Consider the following 25614-nt stretch of genomic DNA (forward strand, 5'->3'; position numbering starts at 1 on the left):
GAACCGATGGAGCCCCCCCCCCCCCCCGCCGGCACCCCTTGGGCAGCTTTATCGAGATGCAGTGGACATTTTGATAAACTGGACTTACTTCAAAGGTGCCCCTGGATAAGTGAAGTGGAAAAACAAGAGCTTGAGTCCAGGCCGACTACACTGTTAGCCCCCTGGGGCCCCCCCTCGAGGAAAATGATTGAACTTACAAAGAACAGCCCTCTTTTTCACCCGCTTGCTAAATTGGCCCAGACTCCCAAGCTTTAAAATGAGATTTTGGGTTTTATTTTTTGGATGGGTGGAGTAATCAGTCCCTGACTGGGAAGGGGGCATCATCGTCCACTGATGGGACCTGGGTGCTTGGGGGAGCCCAGAATGGGGCAGAGGAGCACCCTGTCTTCCTCCCTTCGGATGCCCAAATGGTGCTCTTTCTGTCTCATTTCAGCACGTCCCCATCTCTCCAGGGTCCTTCCTTGTTAATGTGCTTTGCCGCTGCCCCACTTCTGCCCGCTTGACTTTGCCGTCCCTGTACATCACCGATACCGGAGGTCCAGGCCTCCGTGGATTCGGGGTGTTCACGGATGTCTCGGCCTTCTCTTGGCAACTGTCGGTGAAGGCTTCCAGTGACGGGAGGAAGGGTTTTCTTTCTTGTACGTGTTCGCCTTTAGCTTCTGGCTCTGCACGCAGTGACTGTGGCATCTGGCTCATCGTCCCTAGGTCGGCAAGGCCGGCCCTGGAAGCAGCTGCGAGCCTGGGGGCTTAGCCAGAGCTAAGTAGATGGGCCTCCTCTTCTGTGTCCCGAGTGGTCCTCATCCACTCAAGAGCCACCTCTCAGTATGTCCTCCTAGGCCCCAGAGTTGGTTGGACGGTTGAGGGACCCATATGCAGGCCTCTTCAGTAGGCACTTGCCACTGCTGCTTGCCCACAGGCCCAGAGGTTGGGAAGAGAAGACAAGGATGGCAGCCAGTCCAGCCCAGATGAGCCACAGAGCAAGCGGTGCAAAGGCTCGGAGAGGTACGGTACGTGGGAGGCCGCCCTCAGGGGCTGTTGGGATGGTGTGGGCCGGGGCAGAACCCCTGGGTTTGGTGTGCGTGGCTCATTGTGCTCCTGCCTGCGGGCAGACGGTGAGCAGACTGGATGGCCTCGCAAAGTCTGTGCGTGTGTGCATGCGTGCGTACGCGAGCATGCCCTCTGACTCTGCACCGAGACAGGAGCGTGGGTGCGTGTGGTGGGACTTTGTACACCGCTGTGGGCCAAGGCTCTGTGCTCTTCACTGGAATGGGTTAAGCTGTGTGTGTGCCTGGTCATGGGCCAGGGCTGGAGGAACTTTCTAGAGGGTCAGTACTACAGCTTGGAGGTGATTTGGAGAGAGAGAGTGACAGACAGACTAGGAGGGAGAGACCAAGGTTTGCCGCTTCTGAGGCTGGAGCCTGAAATGAGAGAGGCAAGGGCTGCTACCCTGGAAGAGGAGGCGGGGCAGTGCTCCTGCTTCTTGGACCTTGAAGAGCTGTGCGCATTCCTTCTTGCCTTTGTGCATTTTCTGCAGTCTGACCATTCGAGTCTGGTTCCTCTTTTTCTCCCTTCTTTCCGCTCGGCTCTTGCATCCCTGCCTGGCCTCAGTGACGGTGGACGCTGGGGGCGGATGCACCCGTGAGGGGGCCCAGCTCTCGCCCCTGGGCCAAGCGGATGCGGTGCAGGGACCCGGGAGGGCTGAGTCTAGTCCAGGCAAAGGGAGAGCTCAGTGGGGAGTCTGCCCCTCTTGCTTGTCTGGCTGCCTTGCCCTCCGTGGCTCCCCGTGGATGTAGGGCCGGGGCTGGAGCCCTGCCTGGGAGGAGCAGTGGACCCAGGTCCACGTACCACACTCGCCAGTTCTCTCCCTGCTCTCCAAATGGTGGGGCCTGACTCTGCCGCTCTGGCCGCTCTGACCAGGTCGTGTCCTCCACTTGGGCCTGGGAGGCGGCTCCAGAGTCCCCTTCAGAGCCAGGCCACCGAAGAAGGGCCTCCGGAGGCCTCTGAGGGGCAGCCTGAGCAGAAGCGGGCCGAGGAGCCCCGGGAGGACTCTGCAGGCAGCTCCATCCCTGCCGGTTCCCTGAGGAGGTAAGGGGGACCCGGAAGCCTTCCAGGTGTGTAGTTGTGTGTGCGGGGGGGTGCCCGGGGAAGTGAGAAGCCGGGGACGGTTTGCAGCCTAAGCAGCAACCTCAGGTTTCCACTTAGTGTCCCCCGTGAGCTGGAAAATGAGGAAATGTGCTTCTTCCTAGTCCTCAGTCTACAGCTAAAATTGGGGTGCCCCCTCCAATTAGGGGAGCCTGGAAACTCCTGAACCAGGAAGCATCTCTTCTGATCCAGCTGTCTTCCTGCCGGGGGCCTGGGTCAGAGACTGTCCCCCACCTGAGCTGTGCTGTGCCTGCGCCCAGTCCCCACCTGCCAGTGCTCCCCACCCCTCCCGGCGGTCCTTCAGCAAACCCAAGTAGGGCCCCGTTGTATGCTGGGCCTCTGGGGGAGGGAGGTGCAGAGTCCTAGGCTTCCCTGAGGCCAGCCGAGAGGGCCTTCGCGCCCCAGCCTGGCCCAGAGCCTGGCGTACATCGGCCAGATCTTCTGTTCCCCCGGCGAGAGGAAGATGCTGGTGTCAGAGCTGGTTTTAGAGCACATCCAGCTGGGATGAGTCACTGAGAGAAGCCAAGCAGAGCGATGTTCAGTCAACAGCATCCGCTACCTACCCCGCTGTGTGCAGAGCGGCTCCTTCGGAGCCGTAACCGTGCACGGCCCACGTGGACGGGCCTCTGGTCTTCAGTGTAAACGGCCTGGGAAGAGGCAGGTGGGGGAGAGTGAGGCCTGAGATCAGGAAACTCAGCTGGGGCTACTTCCCTTGTCCTCATCACAGCTCTCTGACCCCAGATGGGTGCACTGGGGGCCTCTCGCCTTCCTACTGCTTTTAACACCGTTGCTTCCTCAATGCTCTCAAGGGAAGAGACCCCAAGCCCACCTGCCGCCCCCGCGAGGGGCAGGGAGCAGCGCTCCGGGGCCGAGGAGCCTGAGGAGGGGGCGGCCAGCCCTGCCGCACCAGCCTCTCCAGAGGTGTAAGGGCCGGTGTTCGTGTCTGTCCCCGTCCTCCTTTGTGTCTGTGTGGTGTGAGTGCCCACCACTCCTGGGTGGTTGGGAGGGGATGCTGTGGCCCCTGCCCAGGGGGAGCGGCGGGGGAAGATTGCGTGTGCCCCTCATCGTGTGCAGCCGTGGTCACCGATCTGAGTGTGGGGTTGGCCAGGTCCCTGGGGCTCCTGGTCAGGGCCTGAGGTATGGAGGCGGAGGGGCGGGGGCACCTCCCGGGGTAGCAGTTTTTCCCGTTTTCCTCTCTACCTCGCACTATTTTTCGCTTTCTTAAAAACATTTTATTGAGGGGCGCCTGGGTGGCGCAGTCGGTTGAGCGTCCGACTTCAGCCAGGTCACGATCTCGCGGTCCGTGAGTTCGAGCCCCGCGTCAGGCTCTGGGCTGATGGCTCAGAGCCTGGAGCCTGCTTCCTGTTCTGTGTCTCCCTCTCTCTCTGCCCCTCCCCCGTTCATGCTCTGTCTCTCTCTGTCCCAAAAATAAATAAACGTTGAAAAAAAAAAAAAAAAAGTCTTTAAAAACATTTTATTGAGGTGTTTACATACATGAAAGCACATAAATCTGAACTGTACAAGTCAATGCACATTTACACGCAGATCAGATGTGGAACATTCCCGTCCCTTCAGGAAATTTCCTCACGCCCCTTTCCTCTCAATCCGCCACCCCAGAACACCGCTCTTCTGGCTTCTGTCCTGTAGATTCGTTTTTCCCGTTCTCCAACGGGATGTAGACGGAGTTATGCAGTATCCGGTATATGTGTTTTGGGCCTGGGTTCAAAGCTTACCAGCACTTCTAAGACTTGGAGATCAGTGAGCTTTCCTCCTCCCATTTCCCTTTCCCCTCCCACCCCTTTTACAGATGAGGAGACTGAGGCTCACGGGAAGGGATCTGCCCAATGTCATGTTGCCGGTTGGTTGCATAACTAGGACGAGGCTCTGGTCCCTGGAGCCCTAGACTTCCGACTCAGCGTGCAGCCACGGCTCCTTTTCTCTACAGGGACAGAGAGGAGCCAGGGTTATGCAAATTTTCCCATCTGTGAACCGAGCGGTACAAAAGGATCATGAGCTCTTGGGACTCGGGCCGTCGACTAGAGACGGGTTCACGCACTGGTTACTCACAGGCAGTGCCGCCGAGAGATGGCAGTGCACGTGAGCTCATGACTTTTGTCCTCACCACAGCACTGCAGAGTGATGTAGGGAAGGGACAGCCCCACTTTTCAGGTGGTGACAGCTCTGACCCTGAGGAATGACCTGGCTTTCCCAAGTCTCCTTGGGGGCTGTGGACAGCAGGTCAGGGTGTTTTCTACGAGGACAGGAGGCGAGTGTGGTTCAGAGACAGGACCCTCTGGGCAGAGGTCAGAAGGCGTCTTCCTGGCGCCTCTGGGAGGGAAGCTGGGCAGTGAGGCTCCTCCCCCCTGTCTTGCTGATGAGTCCCCTTACTTTGTGTTTCTCCTCCCAAACCAACAAGGCCGCCCCTTCTGGGTCTCAGAGAGACATTCCTTGACCACACAGTTTACACAGAACCCTTAGGAAGTATCTTCTTTCCTTTGCTGAGTCTTTTCAGGCCCCATAACGTCCTTGTCATTCATGTTCACAGCTACGTTTATGTGTTTTGTGAGGAGTGGCCCTGTGTCTGTGTTTCATTTGTTTGTACCTGCGGGGTTCTGATTTATGGAGGTGACTGAGTGACAACAACAGGCCGGTGCCATTAAGGAAGAATTTATTACTTACGCTTCCAGAGAGAAGAGGGCGTGCCACACCATGCCAGGCCACCTGGGGGATGACCAGGGTGTGTCAGGAGGCAGAAGAGGCGAGAAGGGAGAGCACAGCCTAGAGCCTTTGTTGGGGTTTCCCTGGGAAGGAATAGGCGAGGCAGGGTAAGTACCTTGAGTGAGTGTAGGATTGGACAGTATGAATGATTTTGGTGGGCTTTGGGCTATGGGGGTGGCCCTCCAGTTGCCTGGTGTGAGTTATGTAAGGAGATGCTTGTGGTCTAGCCTCCCTGGGGGATCGGTTGGTTTGCATATGAAAGACATGTTCTTTCATATACATATTTCATATACATATATATATTTTCATATACATGAAAGACATGTTCTTTCACATGGAGTTGGCTAATCCTTGGAGGGCCGGTCTCTCTGCCAGCAAACTTTTAAAGATGTCAAAACATCATCATCATAAAATAACACCAAATAAAAAAACCATGATTCATAGAATCCGTCACCTTTCACAGATGTTGTCAAGCCACTCAGGAGGAGTTAGGGGCAGAGGGCGGGCCAGCAAGCGCTGTGGGGCCAGAAGGCCTGGGTCTGGGACACAGGGATTGCCTCCCCTTGGTGATCCCAGCGTCTTTCCTGAGGTGCTTGTAGAAAGGGGGCCCGGGGGGGTGAATGAATGAAAACCCCTGGGTCGAGCACGAGAGGGGACAGGATCTCTTCGCGGTTGTAGTGGTGGCACAGCCATTTCCGAATGTCCTGGGTGCCACAGCCTCCCTCCTCCCCACCGCCTGCCCTCCTTGCTTCTTCTCTTTCTTGTCTCGCAATGACTTGGTGGCCGGCCTGAGGTGATTATGCCCGCACAGAGCCTCCCTCTTGGCCGCCGACTGTCGGAAACTGGGTCTCACTGATGCTGACACCCGAGGAGCGGCCTAGAAATCAGACCTGCCTCTTCCTCTGGAGGCTTCATCTTCCCAGTTGTCTCCTCAATCATTCAGGGCATCGTTGACTGCCTTGGACCTAAGCTGGGCGTTTGGGATCGTAGAGCTTTAAAACGGGGACACAGAGAAGAGGCCCGCGTGCCAGGTGTGCAGGCGTGCTCGCCGGGGCGTGTGGCCCGGGCACGTGCTGCCACGCCGTCTGAGGCCCCATCTTTCCACAGCATCTATCCCTGGGGCTCCACATAGCTCCGCAGCCCACAGGGGAGAGAGACATTAAAAGGTACCGTCTCAGGGAGAAAAGATGTTTTCAGCCAAGGCTGGAAATGAGTTGGAGGGTTGATGAGGCGGAGAGCTGGCGGGGGGAGGTCCTTTCCGAGAGCAGGACTCTCAGAGGAGGTGGCGGCCACATCTCTCACATCTGCATCGGTTGGGCTATGTCAGGGGGTCTGGAGGAGAGCCGGGAACTGGAAGGGGGGCCGGGGTGGCGTTGAGAGCAGAAGACAGTCGAAGGCACGGCTCAAGGCCATTTCCAGGCTGAGTTATGATTTTAGGAAAGGGGGGGAGGAAAGAGCTTTTTGGTATTTCAGAGACGTCAGTAGCCTTTTATGTCTTCCTTCTCTCTCTGGTCTCGAGGGGCTGAAATGGAATTCCAAAGCCCGCGTTTTCTTCTGCCGTTCTAATCTGATCCCGCCTGCTGCCTTCCATCTGCCGCAGCGAGGGGAAAGGGGGTCCCGCGTCCCCAGTCGGGGGCCGGTTCCCCTCTGCAGCCCCTGCCCCACTGCTCCCCAGTGGACCGTGTCCACGCGCTGCTGAGGCTGACGGGGCCAGCGTGCCTGGCCTGCCGCCCGTGCACCATCGGGGCGGGTGGGGGGTGGTGGTTGTGAGGCGAGACCAGTCAGGTTGAGGGAGCGGGGGCTGCAAGCTCGCACTGGCCTTTAGGACGAAGCTGCTCTGGGGTGTGCAGTACTTTTAGCCCCTGCTGCTTTCATGGCCTTGAATGTTCTTGGGTTTCTCTCTGGGCATTTCCTTCAAGAACCAGAATACAAGCAATATAGCAACCTTCACACAGACATCTTTTTAACCTTTATTCCTCATCTCACCACCCACCTTGTGCATCCACGTCGGCTCTGAATTTCTGTTACCCGTTTCCAAATACTGAGTTAACTCCAAGCAGATGCAAACGTGGCGTCATCGAGGAGATGGGAGCGTGGCATTCTTGGTGCACTCTTGCTACACTCTTTGGCTTAGGGAGCAGTCTCCTGCCTGGCTGTTGAGACAGCGTGGGAGGAGATTTCCTGTTCCTGGACCTCCACGGACTGTTGGGGGTCTCAGGGCTCGGAGACATGCTGCGGCTTCTCCTGCTGGCTCATGAGCATTGGCCTGTGTTCAGGTTGGGAGGCAGAGAGTAGCCTCTGGGGGTGTCCCAAGGTGCTGGCGTGAGCCTCAAGGAGCAGGCAGAGCCCTAGTGGGGAGACGGAAACGGCCGTGAACCGTCCTGGGGAAGGACCCACTGGGGACAGAGCTTCAGTCTTTCCCTATCGCTGTCAGCTCTTGAGCCACATCTTCAGGTTTGTACTTCGGGCTACAACCTACCAGGTCCACTGAGAGCCCAGTATGGGCCGCCCTTCTTCCTGGACCGCCACAGTGAGGCTTGCCCTGTGAACAAATACTGCCTGGATCCTTGAGGGGGTAGCCTTCCTGCCTGCCCTTGCGTGAGCTGATTTGCGTATGTGATTCCTGACCCTGGGCCCTCCCCCCATTAGGATTGCGTGTGTGCTGTTCTGTGTGTGTGTAAAAGGTGGGATAGTAAAGCTAGTGAGTGTTGTTCCACCCTTGGCAGGCGAGCTGCGGAGCCTGCAACTCCCCCAAAGCAGGCTTCCCTGAGGGCCATGGAGGAGGCCGTGGCCCACGACCTGGAGCAAGACCAGAGGCGGCTTCTGGAATCGAAACGAGAGAAGATTCAGCAGCTCCGGGAGAAGCTGTGGCAGGAGGAGGAAGAGGAGGTCCTCCAGCTTCACCAGCAGAAAGAGAAGTCTCTCAGGTCCTGTTCCTCCCCTTACGCAAGCTGCCTGGGTCTCGCGGTGACATGGGGAGGAAGGGAAGCCCTCCTCCCACCCCGGACACTCACGGCCCCACCAACACTCCTCCTCGGTGGCCTCTGTGGAGGAATGGGTTTCCTGGTTCCTCTCTTTGGGAGGGAGTTGGGAGGCGTGATAACAGCGGGACCAGCTGACAGTTTTTGAGAGATTACACGGGTCCACGTGCCTCATAGCTGCTAATTGGTTTCGTCCTGAGAGTGGGTCCCATGAGGTGTTGCTAGCAACCCTATCATGTTAAAGGATCTACCAGACGGATGAAGAAACTGAGGCACAGAATGGTTATTTAACATGTCCAAGGTATTGAAGTTAATAAGCAGAGCCGGGGGCGCCTGGGCGGCTCAGTCAGTTGAGCATCCGACCCTTGATTTCTGCTCAGGTCACGATCCCAGCGTCGTGGGATTGAGCCTCATGTCGAGCTCCATGCTGAACGTGGAGCCTGCTTAAGATTGTTTCTCTCCCTCTGCCCCTCTCCCCCGTTCATGCGGTCTCTCTCAAGTAAATAAGAAAATAAATTTCAAAAATGCAGCAGAGCCAGAAGAACCCAGGCACTTTGTCCCTGGGGCCCATTCTTGGTAGTCATTGCCCTCTCTCTTGGTAGTCAGGGCCCTGTTGGGACCCAGCGAGATTGGTAGGGACCACACAATATGGTGTGAGGTGCTATTTCCCAGGATCCAGAAGTTTCATTTGGGTTCCTACTCTTTGTGGTGTTGGCTGGGAGGCCCTCAACAAGCAAGACACTTAAGGCTGGGCCGGGCCTGTGTGGATGAGATCGTGTGTATACTTCATAAATAAGCTGGAGGTTACTTTCATAAGAAAAGGCTGTCCAGGGCTGGCACAGCGGCTTCAGAGTCACCAGGTCCCTGGTGGTCCTTTAATCTCTCTGCACTTGAGTGCTGGTTACTCTCAGGGCCTCTTCGTCCTGCTGAATCCCCAGCCGTCGTGTCTGTGCTGCCAGCAGGGAGAATAGGGGTAGAGTACGAAACTGGTAACTTCTAGCTCATTCGGTCCCTTTTAAGGCTCTTTCTTGGAAACTTCACCTAATAACTTCTGCTTATTCTTGTAAGGAGTTTTCCTGGAAATTTTACTCAATAATTTCCACTCACATCTCATTGGTTACTTCTGGCTGCAAAGGAAACTGGGAAATGTCCTCCTTTAGCTGGGCCTCTTTACCTGATGGAATAAAATCAGGGCCCCTTTAGGAAGGGAGCATGGGAGAAGGGCCACCGACAAGGTGATCAGCAATCTGCCATAGGCCCAGGAGGGGACAGGTACGACAAAATGTGTTAACAGACTCTGCACTTACTCAACCTTGTAACTGAAGGCTAAATCTTTTCCTCTTGGACAGAACATCCCAAAGTGGTAGACTTACTTTTGTAGCATACGTAGCAAAGAGTGTAGAAGATGCTTATGCTCAGAGAAACTAATAGAAAACCAACACCCAGCCACCCAGAGGGTTGGGGACAACCCTCTCATTAGCCCAACACAGGACCTGCTGACCCAGGGTCCATCCTTCTACCACCCCTCCTGTGTCCCCTGCCAGGCAGCATCCTCCTCTTCCAGCCAAATGAAAATTAGGGCAGGAGCCTGCCCAAACAGGGTAAGACTCAGCTGATGTTGACAGGCAGAGCCTTGGATGAAATCCTGGCTGTGTTTCCCTGCCAGCCGTCTAAGCTTCTCCTCTCTTCCTGGCCACCCTGGGCCTGGCTGACTGTGCTTTCCGTCCCTCGCCAAACCCCCAGCTCCAGAGGGGCGTCCGAGAGCCCTCTCAGGTCGTGGTGAAGACTCCACGTGCCAAAAGTATCTGACTCAGGGCCCGAAACACAGCAGTTGCTCAGTAAATGGCAGCTCTTGATTTTCAGTTGGAATCAGTGACGGCCATGGCCTCCACGGAGTGATTTTTCTGTAGGCAGCGCCTTGTCAGACTCGCTACGAAATAGTTGATTGCGAGAACCCGGTTTCTGTTCACGCATGAGCCTTCTGAGGGGTGGGGCCGCCTCTGCTGGGAAACTTCAGTTGGTATAAATTTCTGGAAGCCATAGCTGGCCTTGTAGCAAATACTTCTTGAATGAGAAGGCAGGCAGGAGGACAGGCAGTCTGACCCTTAGTTTCTTGAGTCATAAAATGAAGAGATTGAATTTAGTTGTGAGATGAAGAGAGACAGTTATAAAATGAAGGCCTTCACCTGCCAAGACCCTTCCGGCTCTAACATTCTGTGGTGCTACGTGTGAAATGGAGCCATGGGACAGAGAGAAAGGGTTTCTGGGGGGATCTAGAAGGGAGGATTTTTATTTAACTCAAATTTTCTATCAGGATGGAAGAGAGCAGTGGTGTAGATAACTTGAAATTGAAGATGACCTTTGGAATTCACTAGGAAGCTTTTCTAAGAAATTGTCTTCTGAATCGTATTTCTCTTAGGCTTGAATTCCCTGAGTGCACAGCACACAGCCCCTGGTCATGTAGGGGCTGCGTGGGCAGGGGGATGTCTGCCTGGGATGAAATGCTTACTGTCGTTTGTCTGTAAATAAGGCATCCCTCATGGGTCATCGGCACTTGCTTCTGAGTTTGGGGCTGGGCGATGCTGTTCAAATTTGACAGACACGTACGGAGCACCTGCTTCACGTTAGCTACTGTTGTTCAACACCTCGGATATAACCAAGTGGAAGACCTGATTCTGCCTGGAACGGCTCCCAGACTTGTCAGGAAAGCAGACCTACAAAAGATGAATTGTGATGCGTGGGATAAGGAAGGTCTTTCATATACAGGGCGATGGGAACAGAAAGGCTAGTCGATGAACTTGGAAAGTCTTCTCGGAGAGGAGGGAGCCGGGCGTTGAGTGGCAAATATGGGTTTGTCAGGTAGAAGAGGGGATTCTGGGGAGAGGCGCCCACACGAACAAAGGCCCGGAGGCGAGGAGGATCGTGGTGGGGTTGAGAGGCGGTGTGTCCTCTGATGTGGCTGCAACAGTGGATCGGGGGCAGTGAGGGGATGTGGCCCGGGAGCCGGGCTGGGGTCAGACTGCGTCTGTCCTGGAGCGAATGCTGCGCCGAGGTGCATTTACAGGCAAGGGGAAACCTCTGGCAGAAATCCTGTCCTGGGATCAAGCAGCCTGTCCCTCTGCTTGCTGCGGCAAAGAGCGGATAGAGTTCACGGCCCCCTCTTTATATGGGATGTATTACAGGGAGGCAGCAGGACCCAGATTTAGGAAACTTCGCAGGCAAGCTGCAGGCTTGTGGAGGCCGGGGGTCAGGGCTGATGACTAGAAGAGCGGTTCCTCCAACAAACTTGCCTTTCTTTTCCTTCCCAGTTCCCTGAAGGCGCAGCTGCGGAAAGCCACCGAGGAAGAGGAGACTCGGATGAGAGAGGAGGAAAGCCGGCGGCTGGCCCAGCTCCTGGCCCAGGTGCAGTCCCATGTGGAAGCAGATGAGAGCCAGATCAGGTGAGGGTGCGCCGTGAGCCTCCTGCCCCACGCGGTGCCCCCCGAGCGCCCGGGCCTGGCCCATTCCGTCTGTCTGCACAGGGCCGAGCAGGAGGCTTCCCTGCAGAGGCTGAGAGAAGAGTCGGAGTCTCTCCAGAAGGCCGAGAGGGCCAGCTTGGAGCAGAGGAACAGACAGATGCTGGCGCAGCTCAAGGAAGAGATGGAGGCCTCGGAGGAGAGAGAGCGGGCTTCCCTGAAGGCCGAGAAGGAGAGGGCTCTGCAGCAGCTCAGGGAACAGCTGGAGGGCGAGAGGAAAGAAGTGAGCCAGCGGCGTGGGGCTCCCGTCTGACGTGCCCCGGCGCTGCCTGGGAAGGGGCTGGGCGCCGGGCTGGGCGTGTGGGGTGGGGGACCGGGCACAGAGGAGGTGTCCACACAGCCGGCACGGGAGGCGGTAGACGGCAGGTGGGCTGTCTGGGCCCACTGCCCCGTGTGGACCCGGCCGTCTCGGGGCAGGTGCTAGCCCGGGTCTGCCTGGTGCAGGAGAGGAAAGAGCAGGTATCCAGGGCTCCATCTGGGGCCAGCGGTAGCCGGGCGCTGTCAGTCACAGTGAAGAAGCTTGAGGGGAAATGGCCCCTGGATTTGGGCAGATTTCATGACCGAAAGAACCCGGGCCAGACCAGAGGTTCTGAGACAAAGGGACCCTGTCCCCGAGGGGCAGCTGTGATGAACTTTCATCTCTCCTTAGCGAGGTTGGCCCACGTAGAGGAGGATTTTCTCCTTTGCCCTTACTCCCTGGGCCTCCAATCCTCTGTCTCCTGAGGGTCCGTCTCTAGATGAGAGGCGGAAGTAGGGCATAGCCAGGCCACGTCGACCTTCTTTCTTTGGGCGACGGTGAGCTTCAGCTCTTAGACCAGGAGCAGCCACACAAGGTGGGGGAGGATGTCACTGTACTGTCCTCTGGGTGCTCGGGCAGCTCGTGCTGGACCTCCAGCCCTCACCGCCTTGGGCCCTTGTTCACAGGCACAAGTGTCACCTGTGTACCTGTGGCCTAGCCCAGGGGCTGGGGGATGGAAGCAGTGACCCGAGGCTTACCGAAATGCCCCTCCACTCTGGCCTTCATGTTCCTGTTCATTTGCTAGTCGCAGACTTTAGAGACTGTGTTATTTGGGGGCAGCAGAGCTGTGCCTGTGGTTCCCCTTGGCCCTTTGGCTTGACGGGAGTCAGGCACGGTTCTCCTGGCTATTCCGTCCTCCCTCCGGGGTCAGTGCCTAGTCCGCCTTCCCCGCCCTGCATCCCTCACAGGCCCCTTGTTGCTCCTCAGGCAGCGGCAGCACTGGAGAGTGAGCACCGAGCTGAGCTGGAGCGGCTCTCTTCCTCACTGGAGGCCAAGCACAGAGAGGTGAGGGGCAGCTGGCCTTGGCCTGCAAGGCGGAGTGGCCTTCCTGGTCCCTGAGCGTGAGCCTCAGGGCCCCTTCCCGAACTCCACCCCGTGCCTGTCGCTAGGGTGGGAGTCTCCCTCCGCCTGAAACCCCCCCACCCCTGTGGGGCTGGCTGCTGGGCCCCTGGCAAGCGAGTCCCTGAAGTCGCTCTGCAGTGCTGAGTGTCACGTCCCTTGGGCTGGGACCTCCTCAGGTTGTCTCCAGCCTCCGGAAGAAGATGGAGGAGGCCCAGCAGAGGGAGGAGGCCCAGCTGCAGGAGAGCCTTGGTCAGGCAGAGCAGAGGGCTCATCAGAAGGCTCACCAAGTGTTCCAGTACGAGCAAGAGGTAAATGCTGGTCTGCTCCTTCGACTTCGTGTATCCCTGTCACGGGCACTCCATCCCGGCCCCAGGGGCCCTGCTTTGCCTTGGATGGCTCGGCTGGGGCTAGAACGTCTGGTTCCACCTCTGTGCCTCAGTTCCCTGGAGGCTGGGCACTTCCCCACCCCCGCACTCCCCGTACACGAGTGGGGAAGGGGCGCGGGGGCGGGGCGTGTGCACGTCAGGTGTCATGCGTGCGCGGAGGTCGTGTTTGTGTATACCACGTGCCGGCCCACCCTCGGGCCTGCGAGTTGCATCCCTGCTGCCTGCCCCGCAGCTCAGCGACCTCCTGCGAGAGAAGCGCCAGCAGGTGGAGAGGGAACACGAGAGGAAGATGGACAGGATGAAGGAGGAGCACCAGCAGGTGCTGGCTGAGGCCAGAGAGCAGTACGAAGCCGAGGTGAATTTCCCCGGCGCACATGCGCGGCGCGCGCACTCACACGCGGCGCGCGTCCTCAGCAGCCGGCGGCTTGCACCCTGCGGAGGTGGCGTCGCGGCCCTGTCCTGCCTGTTCGCCCCGCAGCGGGCAGGCTGCATCCCCTCCCGGAGGGGTAGCGGCTCACAGATTCGGAGCTCCTACCCCTGCCGGCACTGGTCTCAGCCCCTTGATGTGTGCAGACTCATTTAGCACCCCCAGCACCCCCAAGGAGGTGGGGACTATTGTGACCTCCAGTTTAGAACCGAGGAGACAGAAGCGTAAGCATCTTTCTCAAGTGTTCCAGGCCAATAAGTCAAGGAGCTAAGATTCAAGCCCGGCTGTCTGACTCCAGAGCCTTCAACTTTCGCTACCCCGACGACACCAGGCCGTCAGGGTTAATCGCAATCCCAGGACACTAAGAAGTAGACTAGCAAGGGCCAAATAATACTTAGATCTCTGCCCATCCTCAGCCTTGGCCCTTGGGTGAGAGAGTGGACCCAGCCGGCTCGGCTTGCTCACACTGGGGATGAGCAGGGGCCACAGGACTTTTAGGCCACTACCCCACGGACCGGAACTCATATGCCAGCCCTTCTGTACAGTCTTTTCCACAGAGGAATGACCAGCCTGTGATAAAATGTAGTTGATTCCCTCCCCAGGCCAATTCTGAACTTGCTCAAGAGCAGTGGCCTCTCTTCCCTTAAGGAAGGAAGCTGCACATGGAGGGACAGCAGGAGAGGCAGACTCCCCGGATGGGGTGGGGGTCCTCCTAATGTCGTCTGCGGCAGAGAGCGGTGCGGGCTTTCTGGGGGATGAGAGTGGTGTTCTCCTTGAAGAGCCAACCCCAGGGAGCTGATGGGGTCCCTGACCTTGCTGACCCGAGGCTGCTGGGGTGGGGGGGGAACGCTGCGGTTTCCCCGCCCACAGCCTCACCTTCTGGGCAGGAGAGGAAGCAGCGGGCTGAACTCCTGGGACACCTGACCTGTGAGCTGGAGCGCCTTCGAAGGTCGCACGAGCGTGAACTAGAGGCCGTGAGGCAGACGCAGGATAGGCAGCTGGAGGACTTACGGCGGCGGCACCGGGAGCAGGTAGGGGCTCTGGGCTGCCACTGGGGACTGGGGAGGGTGAACCCACTCTGATACCTCTGTGCAGGAGGAGGAGTGCTGGAGGCAGGCATCTGTGGCGGCAGCGGATCTGAGCCTTGACAGCTTCTGGAGTGGGGGTCTCATGGCGATCCCCAAGCCAGGGCATGTTAGTGCTTTCGTCTTCCAGGCCAGGGCCCATCCCCAGGGTTAGAGGAAGTCAGCCCCCCTGGGGGTTTGGGGTTGGCACCTTTGCCTCTCCTTGCCCCCCGTGGGAAGAAACAAGGTGTGGCGCTTTCCCGGGAGCCTGCAAGGGCCAATGGGAGGAGGCCCGAGCCCAGCTTGGAGGGCGTGCTATGGAATCTGGCTCTGGGACTCCCTCCTGCATTCACTTGCTAATGCCTTGCACTCTTTCTACACTTACATCTTTCACTCCGCCTATTTCTGTGCAGGAAAGGAAACTCCAAAATTTAGAGGTGGAACTGGAAACCAGAACCAAAGATGTCAAGGCCCGATTGGCTCAGCTGGACATCCAGGTGAGAGAGCGGGAGTTGAGGACAGGATCTCCAGGTGCCCTTGACCGTGGAATCATAGCTCCCATAGGAGAGCATGGGTCCTCCTGCCCCTTAGACCTGGGGCCTGGGGATGGCCAAGGGTCCCATGTCCTTCCCTCCCCCACAGGAGGAGACTGCCCGAGTGGAGAGGCAGCAGCTCCTTGAAGTGCAGAGGCAGGTGGCGCTGGAGAGCGAGGTGTGTCCACCTGTCTCGTCCTCCCTCTTCTCTCCCCCATTCCTTCTCCCTTCCCTTCTCTGCCTCTTGCCCCACATCCCACCTTGTGCTCACCTGATCTGTCCAGGTCATTAGGGTCCCCAACTGTGGTGGCAGCATCCCGCAGATAGCCCGGCCGTGTGGGGTCCTGAGCGGACCCCAGGGGTGGGGCTGTGGAGGGCGGACGGAGCCTGCACGGCTCCTGACAGTGGGCACAGCGACCACCCTCTCCCCGCCGTGCTCCTCGGGTTTCCCTGTCCTCTTGCTCCCTGCCTTTGCCCCACGTGGCTCTGGGTGCCTCTAGCTTTTCTTCTGCCCCCAGGAAGCCACAGCCAACCATCATCACCTGGAGGAGGCAAAGAAGGAGCACACCCATCTGTTGGAGACAAACCAACAGCTCCGAAGAATTCTCGATGAGCTTCGGGCCCACAAGTTGGAGCTAGAGTCCCAGGTGGATGTGCTGCAGACCCAGAGGCGGAGGCTGCAGAAACAAGTCAGGTGGGGTGGGCACCCTGCACTTGGCCACTCCTGCTGCCTCTTGCCTGCCCTCTGATGCTCCTAGGCCCTGTCTGCTCAGTTGAGCGGCAGGGGTGAAGCCTGGCAGAGGGGCTTTTGCTGCATTTTGTAGGGAGTGGGGGCTCAGAGGCTGTGAACAGCTGTTGTGGGGGGGGGGGTGGGTGGCGGTCCCTGGTTCTACTGGTCATGGCCCAGCCCTGCCTCCGGGGCTTTGATGGAAGTGAAGGGATGGAGACGGTCCTGCTGTCTCCCTGAGATGGGGGCTTGACGCCCAGACTAGCAGTCCTGACCGTGTGCCACCTATCCTGTTCCATCGTGGGAGCCTGCCTCTCCCCCACCCCCAATCCCCTTTCCCATCACAGCGACCTGGAGGCTGAAACTCAGAGGAAGCAGGAGGTGTTGAATGAGCTGGCAGCTAAGGAGAGCAATGCCTCCTCACGTGTTGAGCCAGATCTCCACATTGAGGACCTGAGGAAATCCCTTGGGACAGTGAGTTCTCTGTGCCTTGCAAGGGACAGGGTGGCCGGGCCGGGGCTCCAGGAGGGGGTCTGGCTCCGCTCTATATGCAACCTCGGTCTCCGGGCCTTGTTGTTCCTAGTCCCCCATCCCCGTCGGTCCGATGGTAACTGTAAGCGGGCAGTGTGCAGCAGCTGGCGGAGCCAGTTCTGTGTTCGGGCCCTTGGGAGGGGCTCGGGGGTCCCTTGAGCTGGCAGTGTGTCTAATATTCAGTGGGTCTTTTCTACTGTGTGTCCTTAGAACCAGACCAAAGAGGTATCCTCTTCTCTCCCCCAGAGCAAGGAGGAGACCGACTTATCCTTGGACAGGTGAGTCCTGATAGCCTTAGTTTGGGTCCAGCATTTGCTGAAGGGGTGCCTTCACAGATCTGGGGCTAACTGAAATGAGGTGGCTGTGGTCACCGGTGGGGCTTGGGTCCAGGGACCAAGGGAATCCCTTTGGCCAGCCCAGAAGGTGCCCTTGGGGCCACTCATACCGCCTGCTGGCATCTGCTGCTTTCTGGTTGAGGGTCAGGCTGATGGGAGTGTCTGGCCATCTGTCTGGAGGCCCCCGGCCCCCTCCCTTTCAGAGACAGGGCAGGACGACTCTGCAGCCTGCTGCACACTAATGGCGGCATCTAATGGCGGCATCCACTCACTGCCCAGCCCGGCATAGTCTGTGCTCCCCTCGAGCCTCTGCTGGGGAAGTGGTCTAGTGACCCACAGCAGGGGGTTCTCCGAGCGTTCGCTTCCCTCTCCAACCCTCTGCCCTGGCCTCCCACAGCGTCCGACACTACCTCTCTGCCGAGGGGCTAGCCCTCCGCAGTGCCAAGGAGTTCCTGGTGCGGCAGACGCGCTCCATGCGGAGGCGGCAGACGGCTCTGAAAGCCGCCCAGCAGCACTGGTGCCAGGAGCTGGCCGGTGCTCAGGAAGCCGCCCAAGATCCACCGGGCACCAAGGCCCTGGAAGACGTGCGCAAGGACTTGGAGGAGGTCAGGAGCTTCGAGGGGACCCTGCCAGTCCTGGGGGGGGGGGGGGGCGGCGGGGAGGGGCTGGCGGGGGTGCTAGGGGACGCGGGGCAACATCCACCTTTGGTGGATTTGGTGGATTCTGGGGACTCCACGACAGTGGCCACACAGGCCCTGGGGTCACCGGATGAGTCTTTTAGGGAGATGGGGCAGGTGATGCAAGTTGTCTGTCTCCACGACGATGAAAGCACCTTACGTTTGCATGTCGATATGCACGTGCAGAATGCTTTCTCCAGTGGCCATTTGCTCGTCATGTGACCGTAGATGATGCGCAAAGTAGTGGTTACTCTCGTTTTCTAGATGAGAAGTACAAGTCAGGTTTTTAAAACTTCACAGCCAGCGCTTTGCTTATCCATTCCATCACATTAAAGACTCGGTTCCTAAGTGAGTCTTTGGAGCACCCTGGGCAGAAGACTGAAATGCTTCTCTGACGCCCTACTTTCCAATGAAAAGAGAGAAACTTCATTGTTACTCTGTGTTAGGATCACAGATCTCTGGGCCATCAAGAGGGGTCTTGGCAGAAGCTCCCTTAGCGTTGTGTGGGTGCTCAGAGCTGGCGAGGGGCAGGCTTCCCGGGGCGTCTGCATGCAGCCCCCGGCCCTGTCCTTGCTCTGCTCAGTGCTGATAGGGGAGTTGGAGCATGGCAGGGACCCCTTGAGAGTGTGTCAGGTGCGGGCACAGCGCTAAGCACGTAACACGCACTGTCTCGTTTCATTCTCACGACCTCATGAAAACTAGTATTTCTCAGGTGAACTTGTAGGTGGGCCTCCCGCATCCGCGTGTAGCCCCATTTGCGTCCTCCCCCTTCTCTCTGGCTGCAGGAGACCCGGCACCTGGATGAGATGAAGTCGGCCATGCGGAAGGGCCACGACCTGCTGAAGAAGAAAGAGGAGAAGCTGAATCAGCTGGAGTCCTCTCTTCTGGAAGAGGTGCGGCCCTGTGGCCACGGCCGCCTCCTGCCGTTCCTGGGATGTGGTTGGGTTCTTTGGTCTCTTGCTGCGGGGTGCTGGGCCTTTGGGGCTCCCGAGCTGGTGAAAAGGGCAGTGGCTTCGACTTTGCATTTGTTGAACAGATCTGTGCGGGGGGGGGGGGGGGGGGGGGTCCCGAGCGGACCCAGAGCCTCTTGCTGCAGGTTCTTGAGAGAGGGACTGGCCCCTCCCCCTGCCATGGTTCCTGAGGAAAAGTGTGCCCCTCATGTAAGGAACGGACATACTTAGTGGCCTGGTCGACTTTCCCCCGGATGCCAGAGGTGTGGGTGAGGCAGGAGGGAAGCCTGGGTGAACAGACCCTGTAGGGGGAGTTTGCCAGGGAGAAGGGGCTGTGGTCCCAGCTGCCTGTGTTTCAGGCCGTTGTGACCTTTTAGCCTCCACCTCCCTCCCCCTGTGATGCAAGACAGCCTGTGCCAGAACCTGGGGTCCCAGAGAGCCCCCAAACCTCAACACGTCGCAAGAGCGGTGGGCAGAACGCACAGGGCAGGGGTCAGCACTAACTATTGCTTGTATCTCTCAGGTCCCAGATGAGGACATTCTGAGAGGCGCCCCCCCCAAGAAGGTGGTGACTTTTGACCTCAGCGACACTGAAGACATGAGCAGCGCAAGTTCTGAATCCTGCCCCCTGCCTCACCGTGAGTGGTGGCATCAGCCCAGAGGGGGACCACAGTATCCGTGGAGAGGGAGGGGCTTGGGGGCCTGAGGGGCAGCCCCCCTCCTTCAGCTCGGTGTGCGCAGGCCTCTGGGAGCCAGGGTCTGGGGCAGGTACTCAGGGTTGGTCAGAAGGAGGGACCCCGTCGGGGTTTGCCAGCACCCAGGGCAGAAGGAATCAGGGGCCCCCTGACTGTGCAGAGACCTTCCAGCGCCACCTTCTGGGAGGGGTTCTCTCTGCTGCTCTGGTCTGCAAAGGGGCAGAGGACCGTCTCCTGTTCCTTCCTTGCCCACACCCTGGAAGGCTTTTTCCCCTGGCCAGCTTCCGCTCTGCACCTTCTGGACCACGGAAGCCCTGCCGTCCCCCTTGTTCCCCATGAGCCGAGGGGCTGTGGTCTGGCAGACGGGGCGTACGGGGTGAGGAGGGGCCGTTCTGGGCCCTGAGGTCGAGTCCCTGCCTTTCAGTCAACCTGACCACAAGTGCCACCTTCCCCAACAAGATCTACTACTTGAGCAGCTCGCTGCAGCGCATCAGCAGCCAGCTGAATGGTGTCCTCAGCATGCTGGGCAGCCTCAACCCGCAGCCGCCACTGCCTCTCTTCACTTCCACGCCAGCGCACGTCCTGCCCGGGGCCGCCGGGAGCACCTCCATTCCTGCCTGCCCCTCCCGGCTCTCACCCTCGCCGCTGGCTACACCCTCATCCACCCAGTGGGCCTGGGACCCGGGGCTGGGCCCCAGGCTCTCCTCCTCCGCGGCTCAAACAGTGGATGACTTCCTGGTGGAGAAGTGGCGCAAATATTTTCCAGGTAAGCCTCCCTCCCTTCCTCCTCTGCCTGCCCCTTGCCACCCCCAGCCTTGGCATGGTCTGTGGATTACGGCCGTGGGTCACCTTGCGGCCACAGGCTCTGTGGGTCATGATGATTTACTGGAGCCTTTAAAAAATTTTTTTTTAATGTTGATTTTTGAGAGACACAGAGGTGAGTGGGGGAGGGGCAGAGAGAAAGCGGAAGACACAGAATCCGAAGCAGGCTCCAGTCTTTGAGCTGTCAGCACAGAGCCTGATGCAAGGCTCGAGCTCATGCACTGAGAGATCATGACCGGAGCTGAAGTCAGACGCTTAACTGACTGAGCCACCCAGGCGCCTCTGATTGGAGCCTTTCTGATGGGATCCAGAGCTCCTCCTCCTCATCACTATAATAGATGCCATCTTGGAGTCTAATAACTCTCTGAGGTAGTATTAATTTATCCCACTTTGCAGATGAGAAAACTAACTCAGGTTAAGGGAGATGCTTCAGGGTACCCGGGGAGTAAGTAACACACTGGGTCTTGACCCTATGTTTCTCCGACTTCAAGATTCTGCTCCTTACCGCTTGGCCATCCAGCTTCCCAGTGCTTCTGGGCCGGGGGCGGGGGGCAGTGCTCACCTGGTCTCTCAGTCCTGCTGAAGAATGTGAAAAGCAGATTAAGTTTTAGAAATAATAGGACAATTCCTATCATCTGTCTCTCCCCTGCAACCACTGAAACTGGCCCTGTTTTTGTGTGTTTGTGCGAGGCAGGAGGTGCTGATGAGCCGGGAGGCAGCCTGCTGGGGCTGCTTTCCAGTGCCCGTTTCTGAACGATTTGCCCCCACTTTTCCAGCTGGAGTACCGTTCCTCAGCACCGGCCCTCCCCCCCTGGAGAACAGGCTGGGTTATGTGTCGGCCAGGTAAGCGTCCCTCTGGGCTCAGGGTGAACCACACAGCCCTGCTGCTTTGCTGTGCCTCCCGCCAGGGGAGAACTCTGGTCATGGAGAGGGAGCTTGGACGGGCCTCCAAGTCACGCCGTTGCCCGGGTCTGAGGTGCCTCTCCACGCTGAGAGAAAAGGCCAAAACACTGGGGTCCCGTGGCAGCTGTCCTCACCTGGCTTGGCTCTGTGAAGAAGCTGCCTGGTAGCATCTCTGCAGGGAGAAATCAGCCCCTGGGGGACCCTGCTCCTTCCCCCGGCCCCTCCTGCCCTTGAGTGTGGCTTTTGTCTTTGCCATCAAGCTCGTTGTCTGCTTCATGGGCTCCTTTCTTCCCTCAGCCCTGCTGAGCAACATCTGGCACGAGAGGGGCACCCAGTGGGAAGGACAGATGGGCAATTATTTAAACCTGTTGTTAACTTCCCATTCATCTTCTGCCTTGCCAAGTTGTCCTCTGCGTCCCCACCCCACAGGCCCCCAACCCTAAGCACTGTCATTTACCCTTTGGCCCGCTTGGGTATTTGAGTCAAGAGAGGGGAAAGCTTTGGCTGCTGAGTGCCCGGGACCAGGCTGACGTCGGGAGTGTTCACCAGAGGAGGGGCTCACCACCGCCTCTCTGGGGACCTGATGCTCGCCCTCCCCGAGCGGCATGCTCCCCAGCAGAGGAAGCTTTGAGCTGCTAAAGCAGGCAGAGGCTGGCGTGTAGAGGGGAGGAGGGAGAAGTGCTGGCCTGTGGGCTGTTCCACACAGCCCCTTCCTCCCCTCCCCACGCTGTGCTCCTCCTTCCCAGCGAGCAGCTGCGGCTCCTGCAGCGGGCCCATCCCCAGGTCTCCGAGGTGGGCAGCACCGACGTCCAGGGCCTGATCGAGGCTAACCGAAAGTGGCTACAGCGATACAAGAATGACCCCAAGTCGTATCCTTTGACTGGTTCCTGAGCCTTGCTCCGTTCCTGCTGTAGCTGCTAGGATGGCTGAGCTGGGCCCCGCGGGTCCAAGGACGGCCCCGTTTGGCCTCTGGCCCTTCGCTGGACGCACTTAACTGACCACGGAGTTTTCCTTCACCTCGCCGCCAGACGTCTCTTCTCTGCAGGGCCCAGGCTGGCAGCCTCTTCTGACTTCCTGCAGCTGGGCCTGGATGAGAACAACAGGCTGAAGGTGTATCACTACTGAGGCCCTGAGCCTCTCCTGCACCCAGACCAAGTGCCTGAGGAGCTGCCTGTGCTTTCTTCCTTCTGAGAAAGCATCGAACTTCCCCACTCAGAGGAGCCACGGGGGCCGGGGCTGGATGGAAAGGATGGTGGGGCCGGAAACCGTGAGCTGCCCCCCTGAGACCATGTCTCTCAGGCTGCAAAGTGTGGACTTCTGTGAGCTCCTGTGTGGACGAGGAACACTGGTGGGGGGTCATCGGCCCCCAAGGGCCCCTCCAGGGGAGGAGGAGGGATTAAAGGAGTTGCCTTCCAAGGCCAAGGGCCTCCCTTGGGAGCGGAGTTGATCCCTTGGACCCGCAGGGCACTCAGTGCTGGGACTCCCGTAGTTCTATGTGTGTGGTCCTTAATTTACCAGAACAAAGCTTCCCCACCCCCTGCATGTCTGTACCTTTCGGACCAGGCTCTAATACCTCAGCATCATAGACATCAGACCTCTCTCTTTTTTTTAAATGTCTCCTTTCTTGAGCACTTGGTCTCTCCTTTTGACTATCTCAGGATCGGGCCCAGAGCCCTGCCAGAGGTTGCTGGAAGCTGTCCCTCCTCCACCCCCAGCCCCTGGAAGCTCTGCTGCTCATCCTCTCTCTCCTGGGACTCGACTGTCCTCAGGAGGGCTCCCTTCCCTCCGGCTCCTCCCCAGAGCCCTCCCTGCTAGAGTCTCAGGGTCGCAAGCACACAACTTTCAAGAAGCCACCAAGCCATACAAAAAGTCTGGGATGGCTTCTGGTCCTCATCTTGGTTTTCTCTTCTTGTTTCTACCCCCGCCACCCTTCCTCGGAGCTGGGAGGCTGCACCTGGCATTGGCAGTGAGGATTCTGAGCTCCCTGCAGACCCCGCTTCCCAACAGAGGGGATGTACTCTGACATCTGTCCCACTGTTAAATAAAATGCCCCCCGTTTGTCTCGAAAGCTATGGGGTAGCCCTTGCCTCTCTCCTATATAGACACCAAATTTCTGCCAGCCCTCTGTGCATTTGTCAGGGATTAAGAAACTGTTTACTCCTCCCACGTGCTTTGTAGGCATCAGTCTGCCATGGGGGAAAAAAGTCTGTTTTGTCGTGTAGCTCATTCTGTGTGCTTCGGGGCTAGCTCACGTGTTATAACCAACTCTGGTGACAAGCCTGTATTTTCTACATCAATTAAATCTCTGCAGGCCCATTTGCTACAAGGCAGTTGTGTGAATGTCTCCTCTTTGAAGGCCTTTGCCTCCTTGCTCTTAAAGAATGAAGGAAGGAAAAATTAACATTCACAGACCACTTCCGAGGTATCTAATCTAATCACGGCAAACCTGTAATGTAGATGTAATGGTTGAACCGAAGGCTCAGAGACCTGGAGGAGCCCAAGGTCCTCCATGAAATGGCGGAGAGCCCTCACGCCCGAGCTCCCAGTCCTGCTGCATTGGGAAGCCTCAGGAAGTGCTGACGTTCTCCATCTCTCCCTTCCCCCTCTCCCTACTCTGCCCCCTCCCAGCTGGAGACTCATTGTGCCATTTCCCAGAGGCCACTTGGCATTGTTTTCTCCATGCAGACAAATGAAAACTAAGCCCCCTGAAGTCCTAAGCTGGCAAAGTCGGGTGGGTTTTGTTTTCTGCTCCAGTGGTGTGAGCAGCCTACATAGTTTTGGGTGTGTAGCAACAAAATTGCTAGGAGAACCAATTGAGAAGTCTGTGTTTCATGGATTTGCATAAGAAAACCAACCGAAAGACAAAACAGCCTCCTCTGTGTCCCAGTGTTCTTGCTGCTCTGATGAAGGGACCGAGAAAAGATGGTAACATTTGTCAACTACCTTCTATGTGCAGGTGCTTTTCAAATATTCTCATTCAACCCTCTTAACCCACGAAGTTGATATCATTTTATAGATGAGGAACTTTGGGCTCAGAGTTTAAATGACTACCCCTCAAGGTCAGGATTTGAACCTAGATAGACACGTCTCTAAAAGCTGAGGTGTGTTCAATCTCCCTTAAATCAGCACCTTCTGTCCTCCTGACTCACACAACAGTCCTGGTCCGCTTGGTCTGAAGACCTGAGTCCCAGGGAGGGAGTGGGGTCTAGCTGGGTGGGGCAAATGCCCCCGGGCCAAGGATTACAAAAGCACTTTTTGAGAAGACTCCAAAACTGTCCCATCTCTCCCCTTAGAGAATCTAGCTGAGGAGTCTCAAACGATAGACCTTTATAACTAAATGGAACCTTGTAGATGACTATGTGTGAGTTACCCAAAGTTACAGTCAGTGTGTGGGAGAGGCGGGACCAGAACCTGAGTCCTGACTCCCAGCCTGGGGCTTCAGGAAAGAGTGTTTTTAAAGGGATCTGTATTTTGAATAGGCTCTAAGTTCACGTGGCTCAGTATTCAAAAGAGGTGAATGTCAGTCCACCCTTGGGCCAGTCTTGTCCTTGGAAGTTCCTTCTGGACATTGTATGCAAATACAAGAAGGGACAGTGTTTTGGTTTTCTTCCTTTAACTGGTGGGGTAAAGGTCATTCCTAACCTGGGATCAGACACTCTCCTAAAGCTCTTTTGTGAGATGTTCACTGACTGTTTTCTTAAGGGAGCAGCGTTGGGAAGGGTAGCCCTCCTGCTGTGAGGAGACTTCACACAGAATGGCAGCCCCTGGAGTGGAGAAAGAACCCTGGCCTCAGGACCCCTGGGTTCACCCTGGGCTCTGACACCTGCAAGCCATGTGACCTGAAAAAGTCCTTTCTAGGCCTATGTCTCCCCTGGTTAAAAGCTCAAAGCCTAAACCCACATTTTAGGGAAGAAGCAGGGTGACCTCCTCGGGTGGGGGAGCTGCTCTCATCCAGAGGGAGGCTGGAAAGCCCCCAGTGGCCCAAGGTAGGCTCTGGTGGGAAAGGGGACTGATGTGGGTTTCCAGTCCCACCACCAGCTTTTTTTGGCGGGGAGGTCCTGGGGAAGTGGTGATTAACAAATGGAGTCCTGCTATCACCAGCGTCCGAAGAATCGGAAAGTCCCTTTGTTCCTCCTTTCCCCTTGCATCTCCTACCTCCTCCACTGAATTTGCCATCTCTAGCAGAAATGTTATACAGAGGGCCCAACAAAGGGCAGTAGAACACTGTTTGCCGTGATGGAGGAGAGGGATGCCTGCTCTTGGGAGGTAGGAAGCAGAGGGACAGTGTGAGGAGTTCCACTGTCACGATCAAAAGCAGACGGGACGTGAGTCAGATAAGGGTTCCCGTGTTGTCTTCTCTATGCCTCAATTGTCACGTCTGTAGAATGGGATGAATAGTAGTACCTATCCCATAAAGTGGTTGAGAGGATTAAGGAAGTTAATCCCTAGAAAGTCCTCAAAACAGTGCTTATCACATAGTAAGAGCAGTAACGTCACCCAGATGGTAACATAGGTCATTCCTGAATTCATTCCCCTTCATAAGAACCACTAACAACTATTCATGAACGAGACACCACTGAGAGAATCTGAGAACACAGGGCCGAGGCTGAAGCGCCCCCCTGCGACACAGAGACAGAGGCAGATTGCATTGGAAGTGTGAGAGAAGCGGCTCTGTGCTCACTTGGCCTTGCCTTTCCCCGGGCCAGTAGAGCCCCACAGAGAGGTCCCCTTAAGCCTGCGGTTCCTCCTGAGGGACAAGAGTTCAGAGTAGACATCCAGCGCTACCGCCAGCATCGTGGGTCGCTTTGTGGGAGCCCCTACCGTGGTTTCACCCCAAGGGGATTGCAA

The 25614-nt window shown here is 57.4% G+C and overlaps 1 protein-coding gene across 1 annotated transcript in view; it reads left to right on the forward strand.

Annotated features, from left to right (window-relative positions):
- The window catches only part of CEP164 (centrosomal protein 164), a 66298-nt gene extending 44328 nt beyond the window's left edge, over positions 1-21970 (forward strand). The window contains exons 11-33 of the mRNA XM_047071590.1: positions 917-1002; positions 1918-2085; positions 2952-3065; positions 4830-4967; positions 7587-7787; positions 11150-11281; positions 11363-11579; positions 12582-12659; positions 12893-13024; positions 13335-13457; positions 14417-14560; positions 15007-15090; positions 15236-15304; positions 15645-15820; positions 16201-16327; positions 16595-16662; positions 17117-17324; positions 18182-18289; positions 18870-18984; positions 19466-19807; positions 20640-20706; positions 21513-21635; positions 21795-21970. Of these exons, the coding sequence (XP_046927546.1) occupies positions 917-1002; positions 1918-2085; positions 2952-3065; positions 4830-4967; positions 7587-7787; positions 11150-11281; positions 11363-11579; positions 12582-12659; positions 12893-13024; positions 13335-13457; positions 14417-14560; positions 15007-15090; positions 15236-15304; positions 15645-15820; positions 16201-16327; positions 16595-16662; positions 17117-17324; positions 18182-18289; positions 18870-18984; positions 19466-19807; positions 20640-20706; positions 21513-21635; positions 21795-21891 (3117 nt within the window). The 3' untranslated portion in view covers positions 21892-21970. The remainder of the gene's footprint in view (positions 1-916; positions 1003-1917; positions 2086-2951; positions 3066-4829; positions 4968-7586; positions 7788-11149; positions 11282-11362; positions 11580-12581; positions 12660-12892; positions 13025-13334; positions 13458-14416; positions 14561-15006; positions 15091-15235; positions 15305-15644; positions 15821-16200; positions 16328-16594; positions 16663-17116; positions 17325-18181; positions 18290-18869; positions 18985-19465; positions 19808-20639; positions 20707-21512; positions 21636-21794) is intronic.
- Positions 21971-25614: the final 3644 nt, after the last annotated feature.

Source organism: Lynx rufus, unplaced genomic scaffold (assembly GCF_022079265.1).
Source record: "Lynx rufus isolate CCGP_SWC_20201006 ecotype Redwood Valley unplaced genomic scaffold, mLynRuf1.p SCAF_9, whole genome shotgun sequence".
Taxonomy (NCBI): Eukaryota; Metazoa; Chordata; class Mammalia; order Carnivora; family Felidae; genus Lynx; species Lynx rufus.